This window comes from Mobula birostris, chromosome 20 (genome assembly GCF_030028105.1).
Source record: "Mobula birostris isolate sMobBir1 chromosome 20, sMobBir1.hap1, whole genome shotgun sequence".
In the NCBI taxonomy this organism is placed as follows: domain Eukaryota; kingdom Metazoa; phylum Chordata; class Chondrichthyes; order Myliobatiformes; family Myliobatidae; genus Mobula; species Mobula birostris.
This window is the reverse complement of record NC_092389.1, coordinates 13,635,019-13,658,157: the sequence shown is the minus strand read 5'-3', so window position 1 is coordinate 13,658,157 and position 23,139 is coordinate 13,635,019. Positions and strand designations below refer to the sequence as shown.

Below are 23,139 nucleotides of genomic sequence, written 5' to 3'. Positions count from 1 at the left end.
GATCATCATCAAGCTTAGATCAATTGCTTTCGCAGTTGTTCAGATTTGAAGCAATCCACGAGCACATGCATGAAGATCTAGAGAACAGTTTAATACATGGGAATAATATTTATGTCAATGGAATTTCATATATCCAGTCATCACAATCGACAAAAAATTAAATGGAACAGTCATGTATGCCTACAAGCGCAGGGCAAAGACTAAATACTGTAATCCAGTAACTCCTCAGAGCCACCTACAAGGGACAAGACAGCAGTGCATTGAATACTCCATCTACCAGGACAAGCAATGTAACAAGGTACTTGGGTAACTACTTGTCTGATACTCCATCCACCACTCAAAACTTGCACCTCCTCTTTGCTGAAAACTGTAGTTTCTCTGCTTTACAAGGTGCACTGCAGCATCTCACCAAAACTTCAACAGCACCTCCCAAAGCCATGACCTCTACTGCCCCAAGGGCAGCAAGCATTTGGGTTCAACATCATCATAAGTTCCCCTCCAAGTCAAACATAATTACATTCAGTCACCACTTTATTAAGTACACCTGCTCGTTAATGCAAATCTCTAATCAGCCAATCATTTGGCAGCTACTCAATGCATAAAAGCATGCTGACATGGTCAAGAGGTCCAGTTGTTGTTCAAACCAAACATCAGAATGGGGAAGAAATGTGATCTAAGTGACTTTGAATGTGGAATGTGGAAAATCCTGGAATTTTCACACACGAAATTTTCTCTACAGAGGATGGTGCGAAAAACAACAAAAAAAAATCCAGAGAGTGGCAGTTCTGCAAGCAAAGATACCTTGTTAATGAGAGAGGTCAGAGGAGAATGGCCAGACTGGATCAAGCCAACAGGAAAGCGACAGTAACTCAAATAACCAGACGTTACAACAGTGATGTGCAGAACAGCATCTCTCCACGTACGTCAAACCTTGAAGTGGATGGGCTACAGCAGTGGATGACCACGAACATACACTCAGTGACCACTTAATTAGGTAAAGTGGCTATTGAAGGTATATTCCCTTCCCTTTACCATCACTGAGTCAAAATCACAAAACGCAAGGAAACCAGGAGTTCAATAACACCTCTCATCTCACCTTTTCAAAAGCAATTAGAAATGGCCACTAAATGCTTGCCTAAATAGCAGCACTTAAATCCTGTAAAGCAGTTCTCAAAATAGTGGGGGCTTTCTGCCCTCTTGCAGCAATGTGCCAGAGTATGTACAATTAAATGGTCCATGTCCCAGACTCGTCTGGGTTCTCTCTGTGTATAATGATGCTTCTGTCTTATTTCTATCTCCAGTTGAAAGTGAATTGAATCTCATTTCCTTTCAACACCTCAGCAAAATGAAAGCGGGATCTTGGTGCCAGTGATGTGGGCTGGATTGGAACCAAGGTTCCAGATCTGGTGGCTCTGTGTGTTGGTCACTGACATCGCCCAGTCTTCTGCAGCCTCAGTGTGGACGTCAGTAAAAGTGTGAAGCTGGAGAAGCTTGTGCAGTCAAACAGCATTCTAGTCACTGATCCCTCCCCTCTGACTGCTAACCGCAGGATTCATTTACCTTGTTCAAGGGGAGTTCCAATCACAGCCACAAACTGTGAGATCACATTCCTGAAGTAAGCTTCCACCTCTAAGACAAGATGGCCTTTCTTCAGTCCACACAGATATGTTTGTTTTAAACTGTGAATAGGTTTATTTACAGACCCGTAATGTTTTAGTTCAATATTTCTCAATCCATAGCAATATTTGAAAGGTTAAATTTATTTCTGACTGCTTCAGTTATCCAATGGATCTCTGTATGTGATTCCAATCTGGACCTAGCTTGTGATGTTGTGACTGGATTTTAAATTTGAGATTAAATTTTAGCTCTTGTGCTGTTCAATTTGGTGGACAGACCAGAAAGACTGGGATCGTTCTCCCTGCTACAGGAAAAGTCACAAGAAGATCTGATGGGGCTATTTAAAACCACGAAAGGTGTAGATATGGTAAATAGAGAAACATATTTTCCAGTAGTTGAGAGGTCAAGAGCTTAGGTAAGAAGAATGAAGGTGATTGGCAAAAGTGCTAAAGTGAGTCTAACATCAACCATAGGGAAGTTACTGGAAGTTATTGGACAGTGTCAGATAGGAAAGGTTTCAGGGGGTATGGATCAAACAATGGCAAATGGGACTAGATGAGATTGCAGTCATGGTTAGCATAGACCACTTGGGCCAAATGGCCTGTTTCTTTGCAGTATGACTCTATAACTCTGTGCCACTCTATGAGACAGGATTAATCCACAAAGTTCAAAGTAAATTTATTATCAAAGTATATACATGTCACCACATACAACCCTGAGATTCATTTTTTGTGGGCATATCATCATATCTGAAGAATAGTAACTATAACAAGATCAATGAAAGATCAACCAGAAGATAACAAACTGCAAATGCAAATACAAATAAATAGCAATAACTAATGAGAACATGAAATAATAAGATAAAGAGTCCTTAAAGTGAGATCATTGGTTGTGGGAACATTTCAATAGACCATAGACCATAGAATAGTACAGCACAGTACAGGCCCTTCAGCCCACAATGTTGTGCTGACTCTCAAACCCTTCCTCCATATACCTGTCTAGTAGTCTCTTAAACTTCACTAGTGTATCTGCCTCCACCACTGACTCAGGCAGTGTATTCCACTCACCAACCACTCTGAGTGAAAAACCTTCCTCTAATGTCCCCCTTGAACTTCCCACCCTAGATGGGCAAGTGAGTGTAGTTATCCCCTTTTGTTCAGGAGTCCGGTGATTGTTCCTGAAGCAGGTGGTTTGAGTCCTGGGGCTCTTGTACCTTCTACCTGGTGGCAGCAGTGAGAAAAGTGCATGGCCTGAGTGATGGGGATATCTGACAATGGATGCTGCTTTCCTATGACAGCATTTCATGTAGATGTGCTCAATGGCTGAAAGGGCTTTACCTGTGATGTACTGGGCCAAATACACTACCTTTGGTAAGATTTCCACACTTGGAAAAGTAGGAATCATATGGTTTTAATGGGGAAGATCCTGTCTGACCAATTAAAATTTTCAAAGAAGTGACAAAGTTTATTGATGAGGACATTGCTATGGAGCTACATGTACTTCACAACATTTACCATGAAATGTGTTAGAGAATTTAGTACCAAACAAACAAAGTAGGCAAAGTCCTCAAAGCTAGTTACTGCCTTTATTACATGAATTCATGGGAGTCATCCCACATGCCTCCGCCAACATAAGGTTAAAATTCAAATTTATACAGTACATCTAATCACACTAGGTCAGCCAGTCCCAGACACTGTTTCCACGATTTACACAACATTGGCACCTACACAATTGCTTCCTCATTGCTCAGAGTACCAGACAATCTGCTAATCACGTTGCCTCTCAAACAGTTAGCACCTACACAATCGGTTCATTCGGAAAACATGATCTATTGTTGGTTAGTACAAGGAAGATAGACCTATTCTGCTTCCCATCACACCATCCCCATGACTCTGCCAACCCCAGTACTCAAGCTTAATTTTTCCTCCACAAATGAAAGGCAAATTGATAATAGGAGGCAGAGGGTAATGTTGAGAGTTTTCATGATGGGAAGCCCGTGACCAGTGATGTGCCACAGGGACTGGCACTGAGTCCATCACTCTTATGTACATTAATGCTCTTAATCTGAATGTCATAGAAATGAATAGTAGGTTTGCAAATGCACATGACCCAAAAAGGTTTATGGGAACTGGAACAACAAAGAATTCTGCAGATGCTGGAAATTCAAGCAACACACATCAAAGTTGCTGGTGAACGCAGCAGGCCAGGCAGCATCTCTAGGAAGAGGTACAGTCGTCGTTTCAGGCCGAGACCCTTCGTCAAGACTAACTGAAGGAAGAGTTAGTAAGAGATTTGAGAGGGGGAGGGGGAGATCCAAAATGATAGGAGAAGACAGGAGGGGGAGGGTTGGAGCCAAGAGCTGGACAGGTGATTGGCAAAAGGGATATGAGAGGATCATGGGACAGGAGGTCTGGGAAGAAAGACAAGGGGGGGTGGACCCAGAGGATGGGCAAGGGGTATAGTGAGAGGGACAGAGGGAGAAAAAGGAGAGTGAGAGAAAGAATGTGTGTATAAAAATAAATAACGGATGGGGTACGAGGGGGAGGTGGGGCATTAGCGGAAGTTAGAGAAGTCAATGTTCATGCCATCAGGTTGGAGGCTACCCAGACGGAATATAAGGTGTTGTTCCTCCAACCTGAGTGTGGCTTCATCTTTACAGTAGAGGAGGCTGTGGATAGACATGTCAGAATGGGAATGGGATGTGGAATTAAAATGTGTGGCCACTGGGAGATCCTGCTTTCTCTGGCGGACAGAGCGTAGGTGTTCAGCAAAGCGGTCTCCCAGTCTGCGTTGGGTCTTGCCAATATATGGAAGGCCACATCGGGAGCGCCGGACGCAGTATATCACCCCAGCCGACTCACAGGTGAAGTGTCGCCTCACCTGGAAGGACTGTCTGGGGCCCCGAATGGTGGTAAGGGAGGAAGTGTAAGGCCATGTGTAGCACTTGTTCCACTTACAAGGATAAGTGCCAGGAGGGAGATCAGTGGGGAGGGATGGGGGGGACGAATGGACAAGGGAGTCGCATAGGGAGCGATCCCTGCGGAAAGCAGAAAGAGGGGGGGAGGGAAAGATGTGCTTAGTGGTGGGATCCCGTTGGAGGTGGCGGAAGTTACGGAGAATAATATGTTGGACCCGGAGGCTGGTGGGGTGGTAGGTGAGGACCAGGGGAACCCTATTCCTAGTGGGGTGGCGGGAGGATGGAGTGAGAGCAGATGTACGTGAAATGGGGGAGATGCGTTTAAGAGCAGAGTTGATAGTGGAGGAAGGGAAGCCCTTTTCTTTAAAAATTGAAGACATCTCCCTCGTCCTAGAATGAAAAGCCTCATCCTGAGAGCAGATGCGGTGGAGACGGAGGAATTGCAAGAAGGGGATGGCATTTTTGCAAGAGACAGGGTGGGAGGAGGAATAGTCCAGATAGCTGTGAGAGTCAGTAGGCTTATAGTAGACATCAGTGGATAAGCTGTCTCCAGAGATAGAGACAGAAAGATCTAGAAAGGGGAGGGAGGTGTCGGAAATGGACCGGGTAAACTTGAGGGCAGGGTGAAAATTGGAGGCAAAGTTAATAAAGTCAACAAGCTCAGCATGCGTACAGGAAGCAGCGCCAATGCAGTCATCAATGTAGTGAAGGGAAAGTGGGGGACAGATACCAGAATAGGCACGGAACATAGATTGTTCCATAAAGCCAACAAAAAGGCAGGCATAGCTAGGACCCATACGGGTGCCCATAGCTACACCTTTAGTTTGGAGGAAGTGGAACTAGTAAGAGATTTAAAAGGGATCTGAGGAGGAAAATATCCATCCGGCAGATAGTTCTAATCTTCAACAAACTGCCTTAGAGGGTGGTGGATGCAGAAATTCTCACAATATTTAACACTGCAGTTGTATAAAACATTGGTTGGACTACTCTTAAAATATTATGTACAGTCCTGGTCAGGACCTTCTGCCTTGCAAGGGTTCACTCTCTTCAAAGAATACCCATGATGATATAATAGGGTTATGATCCTCAGTTCCTCAGTCACCTGGACATTGCTGACCACTATTCTACTGCCTGCAGCTTGACTGATGTCCCTGCACTGCCTATTTCTTTCTGCAGCAGTCAGTCAGAAGGAAATGCAGGAGTGTGATATGAGGTATGAGGTATAAGGCTGCCACGTTTCTTGGAGTGCAAAAAAAGTACTGATGTAGGGAACCAAAGAGAATGACAACCACAGCTGAATTGAATAAAACAGCAGAACACAATGATAAAGCCATTAAAAGAGAAAATAATAATTTCTAAGAGGATAAAAGACATCAGCAAGCCAAGAATGTACATTTCAATTTATATCAGCTGGATTGCACTTGTCTCCACACTACAAAGAAGTTATTTAAACATTGCAGAAAGTGCGGGAAAGATTCTCATAAATAGAGATGATGCAGTCATCGGGGAAGATTGAATGGGACTGAGCTTTCTGAAGTAAACAAAAAGGATTCAAGATGGGGCTTTCTAAAGTTACTGAGCCAGTGGCGAGATGGGGCAGTTCAAAACAAGGTTCATAAATGTAAATACAGTATGTTGAATTAAAAACAGGAGTCATAGAGTACGACAGCACAGCAGCAGGTCCTTCGGCTCATCTAGTCCATGCTGAACTGTTGTTCAAAACTAATCAGTAAACTCCAAGACGTGGGCCTCAATACCTCCTTGTGCAATAGGATCCTGGATTTCCCCGAGTGCAGACCCCAGTCAGTCTGGATTGGCAACAACATCTCCTCCACAATCTCCATCAGCACTGAGTGCACCACAGGGCTGTGTGCTTAACCCCCTGCTCGACTCACTCTTCACTGACTGCAACACTATATTCACGTTTGCTGATGACACCACTGTTGTGGGCCAAGTCAACGGTGGTGATGAATCAGTATACAGGAGGGAGATGGAAAATCTGGCTGAGCAGTGCCATAACAACAACCTGTCACTCAATGTCAGCAAAACTAAGGAGCTATTTGTGCTGTATGCAAGAGAAAGTTTGATATATTCAGAAATTCCTCTTACATACAGTGGGAAAATAAAGTGTCACTTTGGTGTATTCTTAACATTACAGTCACATTACCAGTAAAGAATGACATTTTTGGAAACAATATGAAATGGATCTCTCACATATTCTGACAACTTGGGATTGATCACTCCAGATTTTTATTTCCATTGACTTTTATGGATAATATGCTTAAATAGGCATGTAACATGGAAAGTGTTTGATGAGATACCCCAAGGTTTAAATAGAGCCTATATCATTGGGCACAAAAATAGTTTAAAGTATGAACATCACTGACAAGTCTGACACTTCTTACCCATTGTAGTTGCTTTGGGAAGTTAGCAGTGATCCATTAAAGTGGCCAGTTAGTAAAGCTGCAGTGTTGCAGCACCGGACAACTGGAGCAACAGACACAAAACGCTGGAGGAACTCAACACATCAGGCAGCATCTATGGAAATGAATAAACAGTCGATGTTTCGGGCTGAGACCCTTCTTCAGGACTGAAGGGGAGGGGGGAGATGCCTGAATAAAAATGTGGGGGAAGGGGAAAGAGGCTGGCTGGAAGGTGATAGGTGAAGCCAGGTAAGTTGGAAAGGTCAAGGGATGGAGAAGAAAGAATCTGATAAGAGAGGAGAGTGGACAACAGGAGAAAGGGAAGGAGGAGGCGTCCTAGGGGGAAGTAATAGGCAGATGAGAAGGGGAAAGGTCAGAATGGGGAGTAAAGGAAGGCGGTGGGGGGGGGGAGGGAAGGAGAAATCGATATTCATGCCATCGGGTTGGAGGGTACCCAGACAGAATATAAGGTGTTGCTCCTCCACCTTGGCGCAAGGGGAGGCCATGGATCAACATGCCGGAGTGGGAATGGGAATGGGAATTGAAATACTCGGCCAGCGGGAAGTCCCGCTTGTGGCGGGTGGAGCGGAGGTGCTTGACAACTGGGTTCTATCCTGACTTCTAGTGCTGTCTGGGTAGAGTGTGCACATTCTGCCTGTGGCTACAAGGGTTTCCCCAGCTGTTCTACTCCCTGATCTCAAAGGTAGCAGGCTGGCAGTCTACTTGGCCACTGTAAATTGACCCTAGAGTGTACGTGAGTGATAAAATCTGGGGGAAGTTGGTGCCAATGTGGGAAGAATAAAAATAATAGTAAAATTGAATGAGTGTAAATGGGTGATTAATAATTGTCATGGACTTGCGGGGCTGAAATAAAAGTGAACGTTGGAAATGCTCAGCAAGCTGTAACATCTGTAAGGAGAGAAAAAACTGGAAATTAATGTTGTAAGTGGATGACGTTGGACTGGCCATTCTGCCACAAACGGGAAAAGATGCTTATCTGAACTGCTGACTTCATTCTTGAGTCCTGAGGGCTGCCCATGCCTGGACAGAGGATGTGGAGCCCTTGTGCTCACGCTGGACTTTGTTGGAAATATGCAAGCCTGAAAGGATAGAGTGGGAACAGAATGGAGAACTGAATCGCAAGTTGCCCAATTAAGTTCAGGGTCACCCGTGGAGGCTGAATGGTGTTCCCTTGAGGGCGGCCACCCAATCTTCATTTGATTCCTCCCAATGTCGAGGGACCACATTATGATCACCAAACACAATTTACGGAACTGCAAAAGTGTCAGTTCTTCCGAAAGGTTGCAGGTTTTAGAGGAAACCCAGCTCTATAAATGAACCTTTGTCAAGCCTGTTGTATCTGTCCTGATAATGATATTTTCATGACTAGTGCTTCAAGAATAGTTTTCTCTCCATGTGATTGATTGATAGGTTGTCTGTCATACCTGATGATGACAGGAAACCTGTGCGGGGGAGTTTTTAAAGTGGAAAAGCCCTTGCACTGGGGTTGTTCCACTCTCCTGGCCTTGGAAGTTCAAGTCCAATGGTACGAGTAGTTGTCACAGCTGTGGTTGTTTAGTGGTCTTTTTTAATGGGTTCTATTGAGTTTCTTTGTTTTTGCGACTGCCTGTAAGAAGATGAATATCAAGGTTGTATATAACATACATACTTTGATAATAACTGTACTTTGAACTTTTGAACTTTGATCTTTGCTGCTACATGATTGGCCTATTAGATATTTGCATTAATGAGCAGTTGTGGTGTACCCAATAAAGTGGCCACTGGGTGTATGTTAGAAAAAGCTAAACATAGAACATGTCTATAAATTAGAGGAACAGTATGCAAAAAGGAACCTGACCTCAATTACTTGTCACTTTTTACTTGCCTTTTTCACTCTGCTCTCAGTATCTTTCACTTGTTGCATGATTCCAATGCAACCCATTGCATGTTAATGTAAGATGCAACATGTTAAAGCTGGCTGTTGAAAGCAGAATGAGCATTGCATTACATTACATTTCACCTTAATTTTCTGTTATTGCTACATCTAGCCCTGCTCTTTGCCTGCCAACAAGCTTCTGCCTTCAGTCTGGTGTTTTCTCCTGAAAAAGACTCTGATCTATTTGTAAAGATTGTTTTCCTCTGCATATAGAAGATAACAATAATAATGCAAGTGGCATAAACATTTCCTTCTCCTTCCCCACTGCCCCTTTAGTTCCCCACCATCAAACCATCTTTTTTTTTCATATTCATCTTAATAACGTGGAATTGGAAACCAGATCTTTCTAACTCACACAATAGTCATTTATGTTAATTATGATATGTTCAATTTAAATAAATGCACAAAAATTACCACATATTACTGTTTACTTCAGAATGAGCAGACAATAATACTACTTAAGTGCTTAGATTTCTGTCTAAAGTCTTTCAGTGTTTAATGTGAACAATCTCCAATGCATCTGTGCTCACTTTTTCTGTTATGCTCCAACAAAATTGATATTTATTGATCCATTTTCTCCCTGACATCATCAGGTTTGGACATTGAATTAAGTCTCCAGATAGTTTGGCTATTCAAGAATCTATCAAATGCCAGACTTGACTATGTGGATATTGCTTTTGTTAATCATTGCTATTATCTCAACGGAGACAATGTAAGGAAAAGGCATCCTAGTCACTTCCAGGACACGGGCATAAATATAACCCCGAAAGCCTCTTCCACTACACTGCAGGTTCATGGCACCTTTGCTCCATCATTTGTTGGTGCACTTACCCGACAAAAAAAAATAGGCAACTTAAGTCTTAAAAGTGCTATTTTGGCCCTAGAATCTGCAACTTTCAGGGGAGAGTTTTTCAGATATAAATTAACTTCTGTGTGAAAAAGTGTTTCCACTAATTTTAACAAAATCCCTCTTAGCTCATTCTTTTCCACCAGAGAAATGTTTCTATTGAATCTCCATGATTTTGAACTCCTGAAGCATTTTGATTAGATTTAATTAATTTCCAGTGTTAATTTAATGAAAACTTTGATTTTCCAAACTCTCCAGTTCTGTAATGGGACCTCATTATTTAACCCTTTAAGCTATCATATCATTCCGGTGAATCTTCAGTGCAGCAACTCCGTTCATGACTAGTCTTGGAGATTATCCTTACTCTTGCATTGTTATTTCCAAGTGATATTGGTCAATATCAAATTACTAGTTTTGATTATTGATTTATTTGTCACTTCACAGATGCTACATTCCAGAATTTTCTGTTTTTATTTCTGATATTTAGCATCTGCAGTATTTTTTTTTGCAATACCGGTCCAGAAAAATGCAACTTGGCAGCTTCCCCTGAGTCTGCTTGGCTTTTGAAGTAAAGAACAAAGTGAACTCCCGTTGCCACAGGAGTTAAGAAGGATGGTACTCCTCTCTCGAAGTCACGGTGTAGAGTGAGTGTGGAGGCCTTCCTAACTGAGTTGGTTAGGAAGTGAGTAAAACCTCAGCAAAACTAAGAGTTTCTCCATTGTTAAACAGTGGGGCAGCTTACCACAGTGTTACCTGCTCATCCTCTACTTCATCACTGAGTGTGGTCCCACATTTAACACCCCCCATCCCTATTTCACCACTGAGTCTGGTCTCACATTTACCCCCACCCCCCCACGCACCCACCCTTCCTACTGTCAAGGATGCGGGCCAGTAGGACAAGCCTGGATGATCACGTTGGTTCGAATGGACCAGTTGAGCTGAAGGGCCTGGTTCTGTGCTGAATGCCTCTATATGACTCTACTGAGTGGGGTCTAACGTTGTCCCCTTCCCCTCATCCTCTCCACCTCACTACCAAGTGGGGTCAAACATTCACGCCCTCACTAAGTGTGGTGTTGCATTTGGTAAAGTGGTTTATTATTGTTACATGAACTGAGGTAAAACAAGAACAGAATGCAGAATGAAGGGTGACAGTTGCAGAGAGAGTGCAGTGTAGGGAGACAACAAAGTGCAAGATCATAATGAGATAGAGGTCAATAGTCTATTTTTTTTTCATTCTGTTAACAGTGTGATTGAAACTGCCTTGAGGCTGGCAGACTTTTGTACTGTACACCTGATGGAAGAAGAGAGAAGTCAGAATGTTTGGGGTGGACGGGGTCCTTGATGATGCTGGCTGCTTTACTGAGGTAGTGAGAAGTATAGACAGGGTCCATAGAGGGGAGGCTGGTTTCTGTGACGTACTGAAATTCTCTGCAGTTTCTTGCGGTCACAGGCAGAGCAGTTGCCGTACCAAGCTGTGATGCATCCAGATAGGATGTCTTCCATGGTACATTGATTAAAATTGCTGAGAGTCAGGGGGACATAACTCTGCCATGGATGGTCCCAAGTCCAGCTGGGAAAGGAGGATGGTTGGGCATGGGGCTAGCAACCCCATCCCGTAAAAACCCAGAACTGCAGAAACACCAACAGAAGCTCCAAAGTCCTCATCCCTGTATTAAGTCGTGTGGTGAAAGTAGATCAAGCCTTGGCCCAGAACAGATGACCCTGACAAGCTGCTGTCAGCAGTCTTTGAAGGAGAAGAAGAAGAAAAGGGACGTGCCAAATTTCTTAGCCTCTTGAGAAGATTGAGGCACTGGTGAGCTTTCTTGGCTGTGGCATCAACATGGCTGGACAAGGATGCTCACTCCTGGGAACTTTAAGCTCTCAACCCTCCCAATGTCAGCACCTTTGATGTAAACAGGCATGGCACTACCCCCTTCCTGATTTACACTCTCCACTCACCTCACCTCTGGAATGAACATAGAATATAGAACATAGAATAGTACAGCACAGTACAGGCCCTTTGGCCCACAATGTTGTGCCGACCCTCAAACCCTGCCTCCCATATAACCCCCCACCTTAGATTCTTCCATATACCTGTCTAGTAGTCTCTTAAACTTCACTAGTGTATCTGCCTCCACCACTGACTCAGGCAGTGCATTCCACGCACCAACCACTCTCTGAGTGAGGACTGGCATTAATCCCCACCCATCCTCACCCACCCCACCTCACGGATAGGAGCTAGCACTTCATTCACCAAACCAAAAGCAAAACATTGTGGGTCCTGGGAAATTTGAAAGATGCAGGAAACATTAGGCTGAGCAGCAGCCCAGGGCTGAGAGTGAGAATGATTCAATTCTGTGACCTGTTGACACATCACTCATACCTGCATTCCAGATAATGGATGGAGAATTACACAAGATAGCCCATGGAGAGGGAAAGGAGTGTGTGTGTGTGTGTGTGTGTGTGTGTGTGAGAGAGAGAGAGAGGGATCGAGAGGGGCAGAGAGGGGCAGAGAGGGGGGAGAGGGAGATGGAGGGTGAGAGGGATTGAGGGAGAGGGGAGAGAGGGGTAGAGGGAGGGGAAGAGGAAGGGGAGAGGGAAAGGGAGATGGAGGGGGAGAGGGAAAGGGAGATGGAGGGTGAGAGGGAGAGGGAGAGGGATGGGAAGAGGAAGGGGAGATGGAGAGGAGAGGGAGAGAGAGGGAAGAAAGAGACAGAGAGGTATGGGGAGGTGGAGAGGAAGAGGGGGAGAGACAGGCGTGAGAGCAGGAGAGAGGGTGAGGGAGAGGGGAGAAAGAGAGGGAGAGTGAGAGAGAGAGGGATGGAGAGGGGTGGTGAGAGGGAGAAGGAGAGAGAGGGAAAAAGAAGAAGGGGAGTGAGGGAGGGGATAGAGAGGGTAGAGAGAGAGGGCAGACAGAAGGGGAAAGGAGTGGGAAGAGGGAGGGAGAGAGAGGGGAGATGGAGGGGGAGAGGGAGGGTGTGAGGGAGAGAGGGAGAGGGAGGAAGAGATAGAGAGGGAGGAAGAGGGAGAAAGAACTGGGCGACATCTCTCATTAATGATGGGTGGAGGCAGAGTCGCAGACCCGGAGACCAAGAATCTCTTTTCACAGCTGCTGCCTGCCCTGCTGAGAGTTATTTATATACTATCTACTGTGTTCAGAACTAACGCATTATATGTATATAATGTACATATGCATTAGTTCTGAATGCGCAGGAATGCATCGGACGGAGATTTCTGGAAAATGCCGGGAAGATCCCGAACCTGAACCCAGACGTAGTCTGGTAAATAATGTCTGAGGGGCGCTCACTTATCTCGCAAGAAGTGGGCGTGCGGATGTATCAGCTGATACTGCAGTCAGTGCTGCAGTGAGGACCTGTTCCAGGAGCCTTTAAATTCTCTACAGGATCCGCGTGACTGCATATTTCGCTTCCGATTTCAAAAACTGAGGTAATTACACAGAAAGTCGGGCGACGCTGAGCTTTCAGTAGCGCAGGAAGCGAGATCGCACCAGGTAAGGGAGAGTGAGCTGAGGGGTTGCGGCGGCTGCAGTGGAAAAAGGAGAGGCGATGGGTATAATGGGATTGCAAGTACCGAAGAGGGAAGGGAAAGAGTGTAAGTTACAGCGGAGGAGGAGGAATGGCAAGGAGAGGGGGAGAGGGAAGTAAAGGAATTAAGGAGAATAGAGAGTGGCACATTCAGCAGCACTGTCGCCAGCGAGCTATTAATCTTGGAAAAACTGGAACAATTTTTTTAACCGCATGTAGGCAGAGTCAAAATAAATAAATGAATTGGCGCCCGTTGGGGATGGGGGTGGGGGAGAGATATCTTTAATACAAAACTAGTGCAGGTTAACTTCAGGTTTCTGTTTTCAATCTCCGAAATTTCTGTTCTTTGTTCCTTGGATTGTCGGTTTGAAGTTAGGGTGGGCTCTGCAGATTAAATCTATAGGAAAAAGCTGTGAGTGGAATGAAACAACAGAGAGAAAAAAACGTGGACTCTGGCTCGGTTGGAAGCGAACGAGTGATAAGGGGAAATAAATCCCGAGGGTCGATCTGTCCGAGAGGTTCCTTCTCCGCGCCTTAGTGCGGGCAACCTGGTTGCATGTTTTTGAAACGCCCTGTTTTTTTCGCCATTTGTGCCCAAGTCGTAATCACTCATCCACCCCAAAGGAAATGAAGCCACTTTCGGGTCTTATGCTCCCCCTCCACCCCAAATCCGCTCACCACACCCAAAACCGGCAATTCCCTTCGTTTACACAATTTATTTATTGTTTGTAATTTATAGTAATGTTATGTCTTCGCAATGTACTGCTGCCGCAAAATTACAAATCTCGCGTCAATCTAAATCACAAATCTCGCGTCAATCTAAATCAGTGATAATAATTCGCGTTCCGCCTACGACAAAAGGCAGACTACTGAGGAATCGGCCCCTCAAGCAGTATCCGGAGTCTCTTGTGTCAACCCTGCCTCATTGCCCCGCATCTCTCTCGCCGCTGACCCTGGTCTCTCCCTACAGACTTAACTCCTTCCGCCCCCACCATGGGAAATGGGCTCATCGTGCTCCAAATTCCCTTTTACTAACCACCCCACCCATTTTCTTCCTCAACCCAAGCCACAGCACCCTGGGAAGCTCTTGCCAACCCACCTCTTTTCCAGCTCCCACTCACTATCTACCCACCCACGACCTGAGACACTCATCCCAAGCCGATCTGCCCTCTTTCCCTTTTCCCACCGATTCCCGTTCAGGACAGCTCTGACCTGTACTCTAAACCAATCCTCTCCCACTTGGACCAAGCCGAACTCTTTCATGCCTGTAAACATTTGCTTCATGTTTCTGCTTCCGTTGGGAGGGGCAGGATCGCGTGAGCCTTTCAGTCTAAGAAAATAATGTAGCTGCTGATCTTTGCCACAGGACTGGAGAGAAACAAAGTTGGTGTTTCATCTGAGAAAGATCGTCCTCCTGAAACGGTAATTGCAGTTCTTTCTCCACAGATGCTGCCCAACGTGCTCAGTATTTCCAGCATTTAAAATTATTGTTTCAGGATTCCAGTATCTGCAGTGATTTGCTTTTTAACTCCAAAAAGTGCTCAGTGGTCTTTTGAGCTTGCCTGTGCCTCTTAAGTATTCAATTTTCCATGATATAATGATGCAAGAAATGCGTTCTTGGCCATTGTTTTCTGGGTTTGCACAAGACATGGGTTCCTTCCTTTAGAAATGTTTTAATTTTGATCAGTTTTTTTTTCAGCATTGTTTCCCACATAATGGCGCAGTGATATTGATGTTACCCATGTTGCTGGTAAGGCAATTGCGCAGGTGTGACATGGGTTGAGATGAGGGCTTAGATCTGCTTTTACCTTTAGTTTGTTGGAATTGCTTAAAGCTGACACATTCTGTGCCAATTACACAAAGGATTCTGACCGTTAGCTGAACTATTATATTCAATGTGGGGATAGGTTTTATGGATGACAGGAGGATCAAGGGTGTTGGAGATCAGACAGGAAAATCAACAGAAAATGGAGACGGGCAGAGCAAGTTCAAGCAACTATGTGGCCTAACCTTCCTTTTCATAAGTTTTTATCCACCTGCCGATGTGGAGGAAAGGTTTTGTTTTTCATTTATAACTTTTATCTTTAAAAGCATTTTTCACAATCTTTGGCCATTATCAAAGTTCCAGTGTCACGTTTTGAACACAGGAACCACAATGCTCAATTCATGTACAATGAGATCTCACGGGAACAGTGTTGAAATAATGACAGATGAACTCTGCTAGTGAGATTGGTCAAGGGTAAATATTCAGCTGTTCCTTTTCAAGTTCAAGTTTATTGTCACATAGTATAAATACAGTGAGTAGATTGCAAACATAAATTAGCATGAATTATACATAACTTACATGACAAAATAAATACAATGACATTAGTGCAAGTTGAGACGGCAAGCATTTATTGTTTTGAGCTATCTTGAATAGTGATGTGGGATCTTTTACATCCACCCATGAGGGCATGGTTCACCACCTCCTGGAGTGTCAGCTGGGGTTGTGAGCTTAAATAGGTAGAATGAAGTCACTGAACAAGTAAAATAGAGCCAGAATAGGAAACATCTGGAAACATTGGTCAGGATGTGGTTATCTACATTGTATTTGATTTCCCTTGAAAGTTGCTTTTGTTTTTACTTGCTTTGGGAGATGATGCATTAACAGAATAGACCTAGGGTTCAGGAGAACTCTGACACAAATTTTGATTATTTTTCAGGCACCACTACTGGATTATAGGAGACTCCCGGCCTAGACCAAAGATGAACCAATTGCTCATTCTGTCCATCTTGGCAGGTATGTGCTCTGTTGTAACCCTTTGAGTGAACAGCATAGAAACATAGAAAATAGGTGCAGGAGTAGGCCCTTCGGCCCTTCGAGCCTGCACTGCCATTCAGTACGATCATGGCTGATCATCCAACTCAGAACCCTGTACCAGCCTTCCCTCCATACCCCTGATCCCTTTAGCCACAAGGGCCATATCTAACTCCCTCTTAAACTGGCGTCAACTGTTTCCTGTGGCAGAGAATTCCACAGATTCACCACTCTCTGTGTGAAGAAGTTTTTCCTCATCTCGGTCCTAAAAGGCTTCCCCTCTATCCTCAAACTGTGGCCCCTCGTTCTGGACTTTCCCAACATCGGGAACAATCTTCCTACATCTAGCCTGTCCAATCCTTTCAGAATTTTATACGTTTCAATAAGATCCCCCCCCCCAATCTTCTAAATTCCAGCGAGTATAAGCCTAGTCGATCCAGTCTTTCATCATATGAAAGTCCTGCCATCCCAGGAATCAATCTGGTGAACCTTCTTTGTACTCCCTCTATGGCAAGGATGTCTTTCCTCAGATTAGGGGACCAAAACTGCACACAATACTCCAGGTGTGGTCTCACCAAGGCCTTGTACAACTGCAGTAGTACCTCCGTGCTCCTGTACTCGAATCCTCTCACTATAAATGCCAGCATACCATTCGCCTTTTTCACCGCCTGCTGTACCTGCATGCCCACTTTCAATGACTGGTGTATAATGACACCCAGGTCTCGTTGCACCTCCCCTTTTCCTAATCGGCCACCATTCAGATAATAATCTGTTTTCCTATTTTTGCCACCAAAGTGGATAACTTCACATTTATCCACATTAAATTGCATCTGCCATGAATTTGCCCACTCACCCAACCTATCCAAGTCACCCTGCATCCTCTTAGCATCCTCCTCACAGCTAACACTGCCACCCAGCTTCGTGTCATCCGCAAACTTGGAGATGCTGCATTTAATTCCCTCATCCAAGTCATTAATGTATATTGTAAACAACTGGGGTCCCAGCACTGAGCCTTGCGGTACCCCACTAGTCACCGCCTGCCATTCTGAAAAGGTCCCGTTTATTCCCACTCTTTGTTTCCTGTCTGCCAACCAATTCTCTATCCACATCAATACCATACCCCCAATACCATGTGCTTTAAGTTTGCACACTAATCTCCTGTGTGGGATTAAGCATGAATAAGTACTCTCTTTATGGAACTTTACTCGGGGTCTGCAGGATCCACAGGCTATTAAACCATAAGACAGAACAAATTGAAATACACTTGCAAATTTCCAAATCTGCTGTATATATCAGTAATTTTCAAAATAATCACATCTTCTTTCCTGACTCTGAAGCAAAGGAATAAAACTATCAATTGTGGGGGTAACACACATCAAAGTTGCTGGTGAACGCAGCAGGCCAGGCAGCATCTCTAGGAAGAGGTACAGTCGACGTTTCAGGCCAAGACCCTTCGTCAGGACTGTGAGCCTGTGAGAATTGTGGGGGTAGTTGGCTTGTTATTGTGACATGTACTGAGATATGGTAAAAAACCTTTTGTTTGTTTGTCATTCAAGTAGATCATTTCATACTCAGGTACATCGAGGTAGTACAAACGATTAGGATAGAAAGGAATGTAGAATATAGTGTATGAAATCTATTCAAAAGTCTCATAAGAGTGGGTAGAAGCTTCTTCTTAAGCCTGGTGGATGTGTTCTCATGCTTTTATATCTTCTGCCTGATGGGAGGGAAAAGTAAAGGGAATGACCAGGATTCTTGAATAACCTGGTTATTTTCCCAAAGCAGCAGGAAGGAAGCTAGGGTCAAAGGAGGGGAGGCTGGTTTTCATGACAGACTGGGCTGCATTCACAACACTCTGCAATTCCTTGCAGTCTTGGTAGAGCAATTGCCATACCAAGTCGCGATGCAGCTGGATGGTGCATCTGTATACATTGATTAGGGTCCAGATTGTATCTTTCAGTCTTCCCGCTAATAATGTACAAGAATGAGTAAAGCTAAGTAAATAATTGTAAGCATGCCTTGCTAATTTATATATGAGAAAGGAGAGAGTCATTAAGTGGCTGGTAATGATTGTCATCTGCTATGGAGAAGTCAGCCACCTTTTTGTGACAATTGTTGACATTACCAACACAGAGACAAAGTTCCACCATTAACTTTGAACAGAAGTTCAGCTAGATCAACCACCAACTTGAAAATACAACAGGTCAGGTGGCATGTGTGGATGCTGTCTGATCCGCTGAGGGGTTCTGTTTTTATTGCCGATTTCCTAAACATGCAGCTTTTTTGAATTTCAGCCATGTGAATCCTGTGGCAATCTGAGAAGGTTGATATTCTGCAGTAAGTAGATCGCCTCCTAACTTCCCAAAGCCTACAAGACACAAGTGCAATGAAAGACACTATAAATGCCTGGATGAATGTGGCTTAAACAATATTCAAAAAGCTCAACATCATCATCCCGCCTGAAATATCACAAGGTTTGTTTTATTTTTGTTTTTAGTGTTGCCTTTGATGGAAGGCCAAGAAATCACAAGCCTGACTGCCTGCACATCAGTAACCAATGATCTGAAACTTGACTGCAACTTCAGGAAAAAGAGCACTGGGACCATCAACTATCAGTGGGACTTCCTCACAGAAAAGAACCAAACACTGGTGGTTGCAAGCTCCACCAACCCAGCCACCGTAGCATCAACTTACAAGCAACGAACAAAAGTAACCATGACAGATACTCAAGTAAATCTCATCTTGACTGGGTTTGGCAACTCTGATAGTGGCAGCTATACTTGCCGTCTTTCTCCCAGCGATGGGTCACTGCTCGAGTACAAGAAATCAATTTTAGTCAAGAAAGGTAAGGATACTTAGATCAGAACATTAAGGATTTCAGTTTGAAGAGTAGTCAAAAAGCCTGGCAGTTTCAAATCCCTATGGACTTCCCCTTTTGAGGATAGTCTCGGTACCACTGAAAGAAAGTGGAAAGAATGAAAGAAAAATGGAGAGCGGGAGGGGAGGGTTAGTTTGATCTTAAAGTAGATTAAAAGGTCAACACTGGGACTGCACTGTTCTATGCTCGCTGTGAGGGTCTGGTATATTATTACTGCTGTGGTTCTCCTTATGTTGCGTGTAAATAACCACTAACAAAATTAGCCAACTACTGGTTCCTAGTAATGACATATCAATCAAAGCACTATCTCTTCCTAATTCAGAGGGACTAGGCCAATGTAGACAGAGTGTTATTAGACCATAAGATATAGGAACAGAATTAGTCTATTTGGCCCATCAAGTCTGCTCTGCCATTTCCTCTCAGCGCCAATCTCCTGCCTTCTCCTGGTGCCCTTCATGCCCTGACCAATTAAGAATCTATCAACCTTGCCTTAAATATACACAAAGGTCTCCACAGCTGCCTTTGGAAAAGAATTCCACAGATTCACCATGCTCTAGCTAAAGAAATTCTCCCTCATCTCTGTTCCAAAAGGATGCCCCTCTATTCTGAGGTTATTCTCTTCTGGTCTTAGACATTCCCACTATAGAAAACACCTTCTCCACATCCACTCTCTCAAGGCCTTTCACCATTCGATAAGTTTCAATGAGGTCACCCCTTATTCTTCTGAATTTCAGTGAATACAGGCCCAGAGCCATCAAATGCTCTTCATGTGACAAGCCTTTCAATCCTGGAATTATTCTGTACCTAACACATTGTACCTGCTCTGAAATGTTTGATGGGACACTCTCAGGAAATTTTTACTTTGTTCCTAACATTTCTAATGCACATCCCTAACCCTAACCCCAACACTATCTCCACCCCTCGTCCGTTCATTATGAGCTGATTACCCAGTGATCCTAACTCCAATTGCTTTCCAGTGAGGAGACAATATAAGCGATGGAGGGGGATACGTGTTATGTGACTATAGGGGGTGGTTTAATTTTTGATGAATTGTGAGGCTCCATGTCAATCAAAAGCATTACCCATTTATTCTCTCATCTAAGGACACCTAGTTCCCTCCCTATCCCACTAGTACTCTCAATCTTACAAATCTTCATGCCTTTGAATCAGTAATTCTTTAACTAAACACTTGCTTCTTCCTTATAAGCTGGTCCTTATAAATGCCTTTGTAACTTTGCCTGTCTCAATTTGTGCTTGATGGTAAATCCTGACTGCTTATGCTGTTGAAATGACTTACAATGTAAAAGGTGTCACTTAAACGGGAGTCAATGCACAGTGTTCATCAATGAAACTGACAGAACAAATCCGAGCAACACACACAAAATGCTGGAGGAACTCAGCAAGCCTGGCAGCAGCTATGGAAAAGAGTACAGTCGCCATTTCGGGCCGATACCCTTCAGCAGAACTGGAGAAAAAAAAAAGCTGAGGAGTAGATTTAACTGGTGTGGGGAGGGGAGAGAGAAACGCAAGATGATAGGTGAAACCTGAAGAACCTTTCTTCTGCAGCATTTTGTGTGTCGTTTGGATTTTGCTGCAGATTTTCTCTTGTTTGTGAACAGGATTGACAGACTGGGCTATAATGGGAAACAGGAAACGGCTTAATGTTTTCAACATGTTTGCAACAGGCAGTTGAGAATCGTTAAATGTTTTGCACGATTCCCCTCATTTGTTACTGGTGACTTCAATGCAAGATGCTATAATCACCCATTTTACACAATGGACACATAGGTGAGACCAGAAAGTGCTTACACTTGAAAAATCTGAAGGTGATAACATTTGTCCATTGGAGAAGTTCAGATACATTTATATCACAAGATGAAACGTAGGATTTTTTTTATTATATGGGAAATGGTGACTGTCTGACTGCCTCTTGGCGTGAGCAGATACAAGGACAAACTTTCTAATTATCTGTCTATTTTTCTGTTTCACTTAATCTCTTTGCAGCAGTTGTTCCAAAGTGCAGTGCCCCTGGGCTTCTGCTGAACACTCCATGGATGCTGAGTCTACTTCTCTTCTTTCCTGTTATTCAAGCCCTGGATGCCTAGCCTTGTGGAACTAGAAGTTAAATAATCAGCCACTGAGAAAGAACAGGCATGACTGCATCTCCTCTATGGAATGATCGATTGTTCCATTGATTTTGGCACCCTTCACATTCTTGTTTATTTTGTGTTACTTTCCTCTTATGTCGGTCTCTTAAAACAAAAACATGGGTTCGATAAGTCAGTCACAGTCATGAACGTAGAGCCTGGAGCACCTGAAAGCACCACTCTCAAGTTCCTTTGGCATTAAGATGGTATCAGTGGTGGTGTTGGCACAGGGGCTACCCTTTTGAAAGATTTCAAGGTCATGCACCAATATCTAAGCTGAAGGGTTCCCATTATCACCTTTTTGATGTTACTGGTGATATGGGGATACAGAGAGGGATGAGGGCTGGGAGAGCAATAATGAACTATTTAAGTGCACAGATCCAGGAGATCTTGGAGCCTGACTGATTCTCCAAGACCTGGTCCAGGATCTGCTGACACTGACTGTGACTCTTTCGAACAATGCAAAATAAAGTATTAATATAAATGCTTTGGCTTCTATTGAATGTAATGCTAGCCTGCTCAGGTACCTACCAGTTATTGTATATATTGAGGAATCCAGCTCTGAATGTATTTTCTATGTCGGCTAAGTTCTGCGCATCAGATTTTTTAAATTGCAAATCCCAATAAATGTTCATTTTCTTTCCCACAGAAAAATGTGAATTCTGTGACTTTGTTTCGTGTAGATTCATTCCCCTTTCTCCTAATAGATCCAATTTACCTGTTCACATCTTGTACCTACTCACATTAGCACGGACCTCTTTGCCCTGTCTGGTTCTGCCATGATGGACTTGATCTACGGGGGAGAAGATTAGATCTATGATCTCGCAACTACAGCACAAACCTCAGTAAATTAGGTCCATGGCCAATCTGTTAGTGAAGTTCAAAGAGTTGATAGAACCCAACCATTTGAGGAATCTCAGTTGTGGTCCTGCTTGGTGTCCTTGGGCCCTGTGATGAGGTGGGAGCTGAGAAGATGAGTAGTTGCTGTGGTCTTTACTTTTATGATGGAAATGTGCATTTGGACACCATTGCGCACGTGGTGGGATTTGGCCCCAGTGTTTCAATTCTGAGCTTTGAGTTTGCCATTATTGGGAAAAAAAAAATCATTTTTACTGGAAGTAGCAAGCTGTAAAGAGCTGCATACGGTAGCCAACGAGGTTCAGGAACATGGTACAGATATTCACCATGTGAAGACTGACTGGGTTGGAGGGGAGGATGTGGCCATGTCGGACATGGTGGACATTTTGCTTCTACCCATGCTCCGTCACGCTACAGGAGGTTTAAAAAGCTGCATGTCAGCTGAATTTCTAGGCCCTGTTGCAGTGGATCACTACAGAGGAGGTGTTTATCTCCACAAAACAGCAGGCAGTAACTGAGTTTTCACTTTGAAGGGGCGCAGTTGCAACTTTTACCTCTGGCTTTTGGTATCCGATCTATTCCAGGCTGCTCATATATCTAAACCCAACATGGACTCTTACTCAGTAAATAACACTCACATTGCTGAAGGGCAAAGGTATAGCCCAGAGATAACCATATTATCTAGTCTGTTGTTGCTATGAGTTACTGAGGTATTTCCACCCCAGTGGAGGATATCAGTGGGATACACCACACATTCTGAGGCATAATGTTTGATGTTGTAGGCAATGGAACATGAAGCATAGTGTTTACACTGGGATTTCAATGGGAATCCAGATAGAATTTTTAAATTCCCTACAGGAAAAAAGGGATTCTTCACATAAAATTTTCTGGTAATGGTTGGACATTGGTCTCAATGTTGGAATGCCTCTGTAGTTATGAGTGAAGAACAATTGTGAAGCAATTGATATCATCGTGTATCTGACTACATACAGGATGTCATCATTGCATTTACCCTTTGATCCTGGGTCCCACCTGACCAACTGTACACACTAAGCTGTGACCTGAGATGAAACTGTGAAGCGTTTGTTCAGCTGACTGGACTCATCAGTGGTGCATGACACTTGAAACAGACGGTGACCAGAATGACAGACATTGAAGGATGAGGAGAGCATCA

The 23,139-nt window shown here is 43.9% G+C and overlaps 1 protein-coding gene across 5 annotated transcripts; it reads left to right on the top strand.

Moving 5' to 3' along the window:
• Nucleotides 1-13,103: 13,103 nt before the first annotated feature.
• On the top strand, nt 13,104-21,755 carry thy1 (Thy-1 cell surface antigen). 5 transcript variants are annotated; one of them, XM_072238788.1, is made up of 5 exons: nt 13,157-13,251; nt 14,652-14,707; nt 15,988-16,064; nt 18,580-18,927; nt 20,965-21,755. In XM_072238788.1, exons 3-5 carry the CDS (start codon nt 16,031-16,033, stop codon nt 21,063-21,065), a joined length of 483 nt encoding a protein of 160 aa, XP_072094889.1. In that variant the 5' UTR covers nt 13,157-13,251; nt 14,652-14,707; nt 15,988-16,030; the 3' UTR covers nt 21,066-21,755. The 5 variants fall into 5 exon arrangements, with proteins under 5 accessions (XP_072094891.1, XP_072094892.1, XP_072094888.1 ...); XM_072238789.1 differs by having other exon boundaries at nt 13,167-13,187; XM_072238790.1 differs by lacking the exon at nt 14,652-14,707 and having other exon boundaries at nt 13,104-13,187.
• The last annotated feature ends 1,384 nt before the right edge of the window (nt 21,756-23,139 follow it).

What these genes read in the sequence shown, in the direction of transcription:
- thy1 (XM_072238790.1), top strand. Translation starts at nt 16,031, where the DNA reads ATGAACCAATTGCTCATTCTGTCCATCTTGGCAG. An exon ending in CATTCTGTCCATCTTGGCAG is followed by an intron (nt 16,065 to 18,579) that starts GTATGTGCTCTG and finishes TTTTGTTTTTAG; the next exon opens with TGTTGCCTTTGATGGAAGGC. An exon ending in ATCAATTTTAGTCAAGAAAG is followed by an intron (nt 18,928 to 20,964) that starts GTAAGGATACTT and finishes ATCTCTTTGCAG; the next exon opens with CAGTTGTTCCAAAGTGCAGT.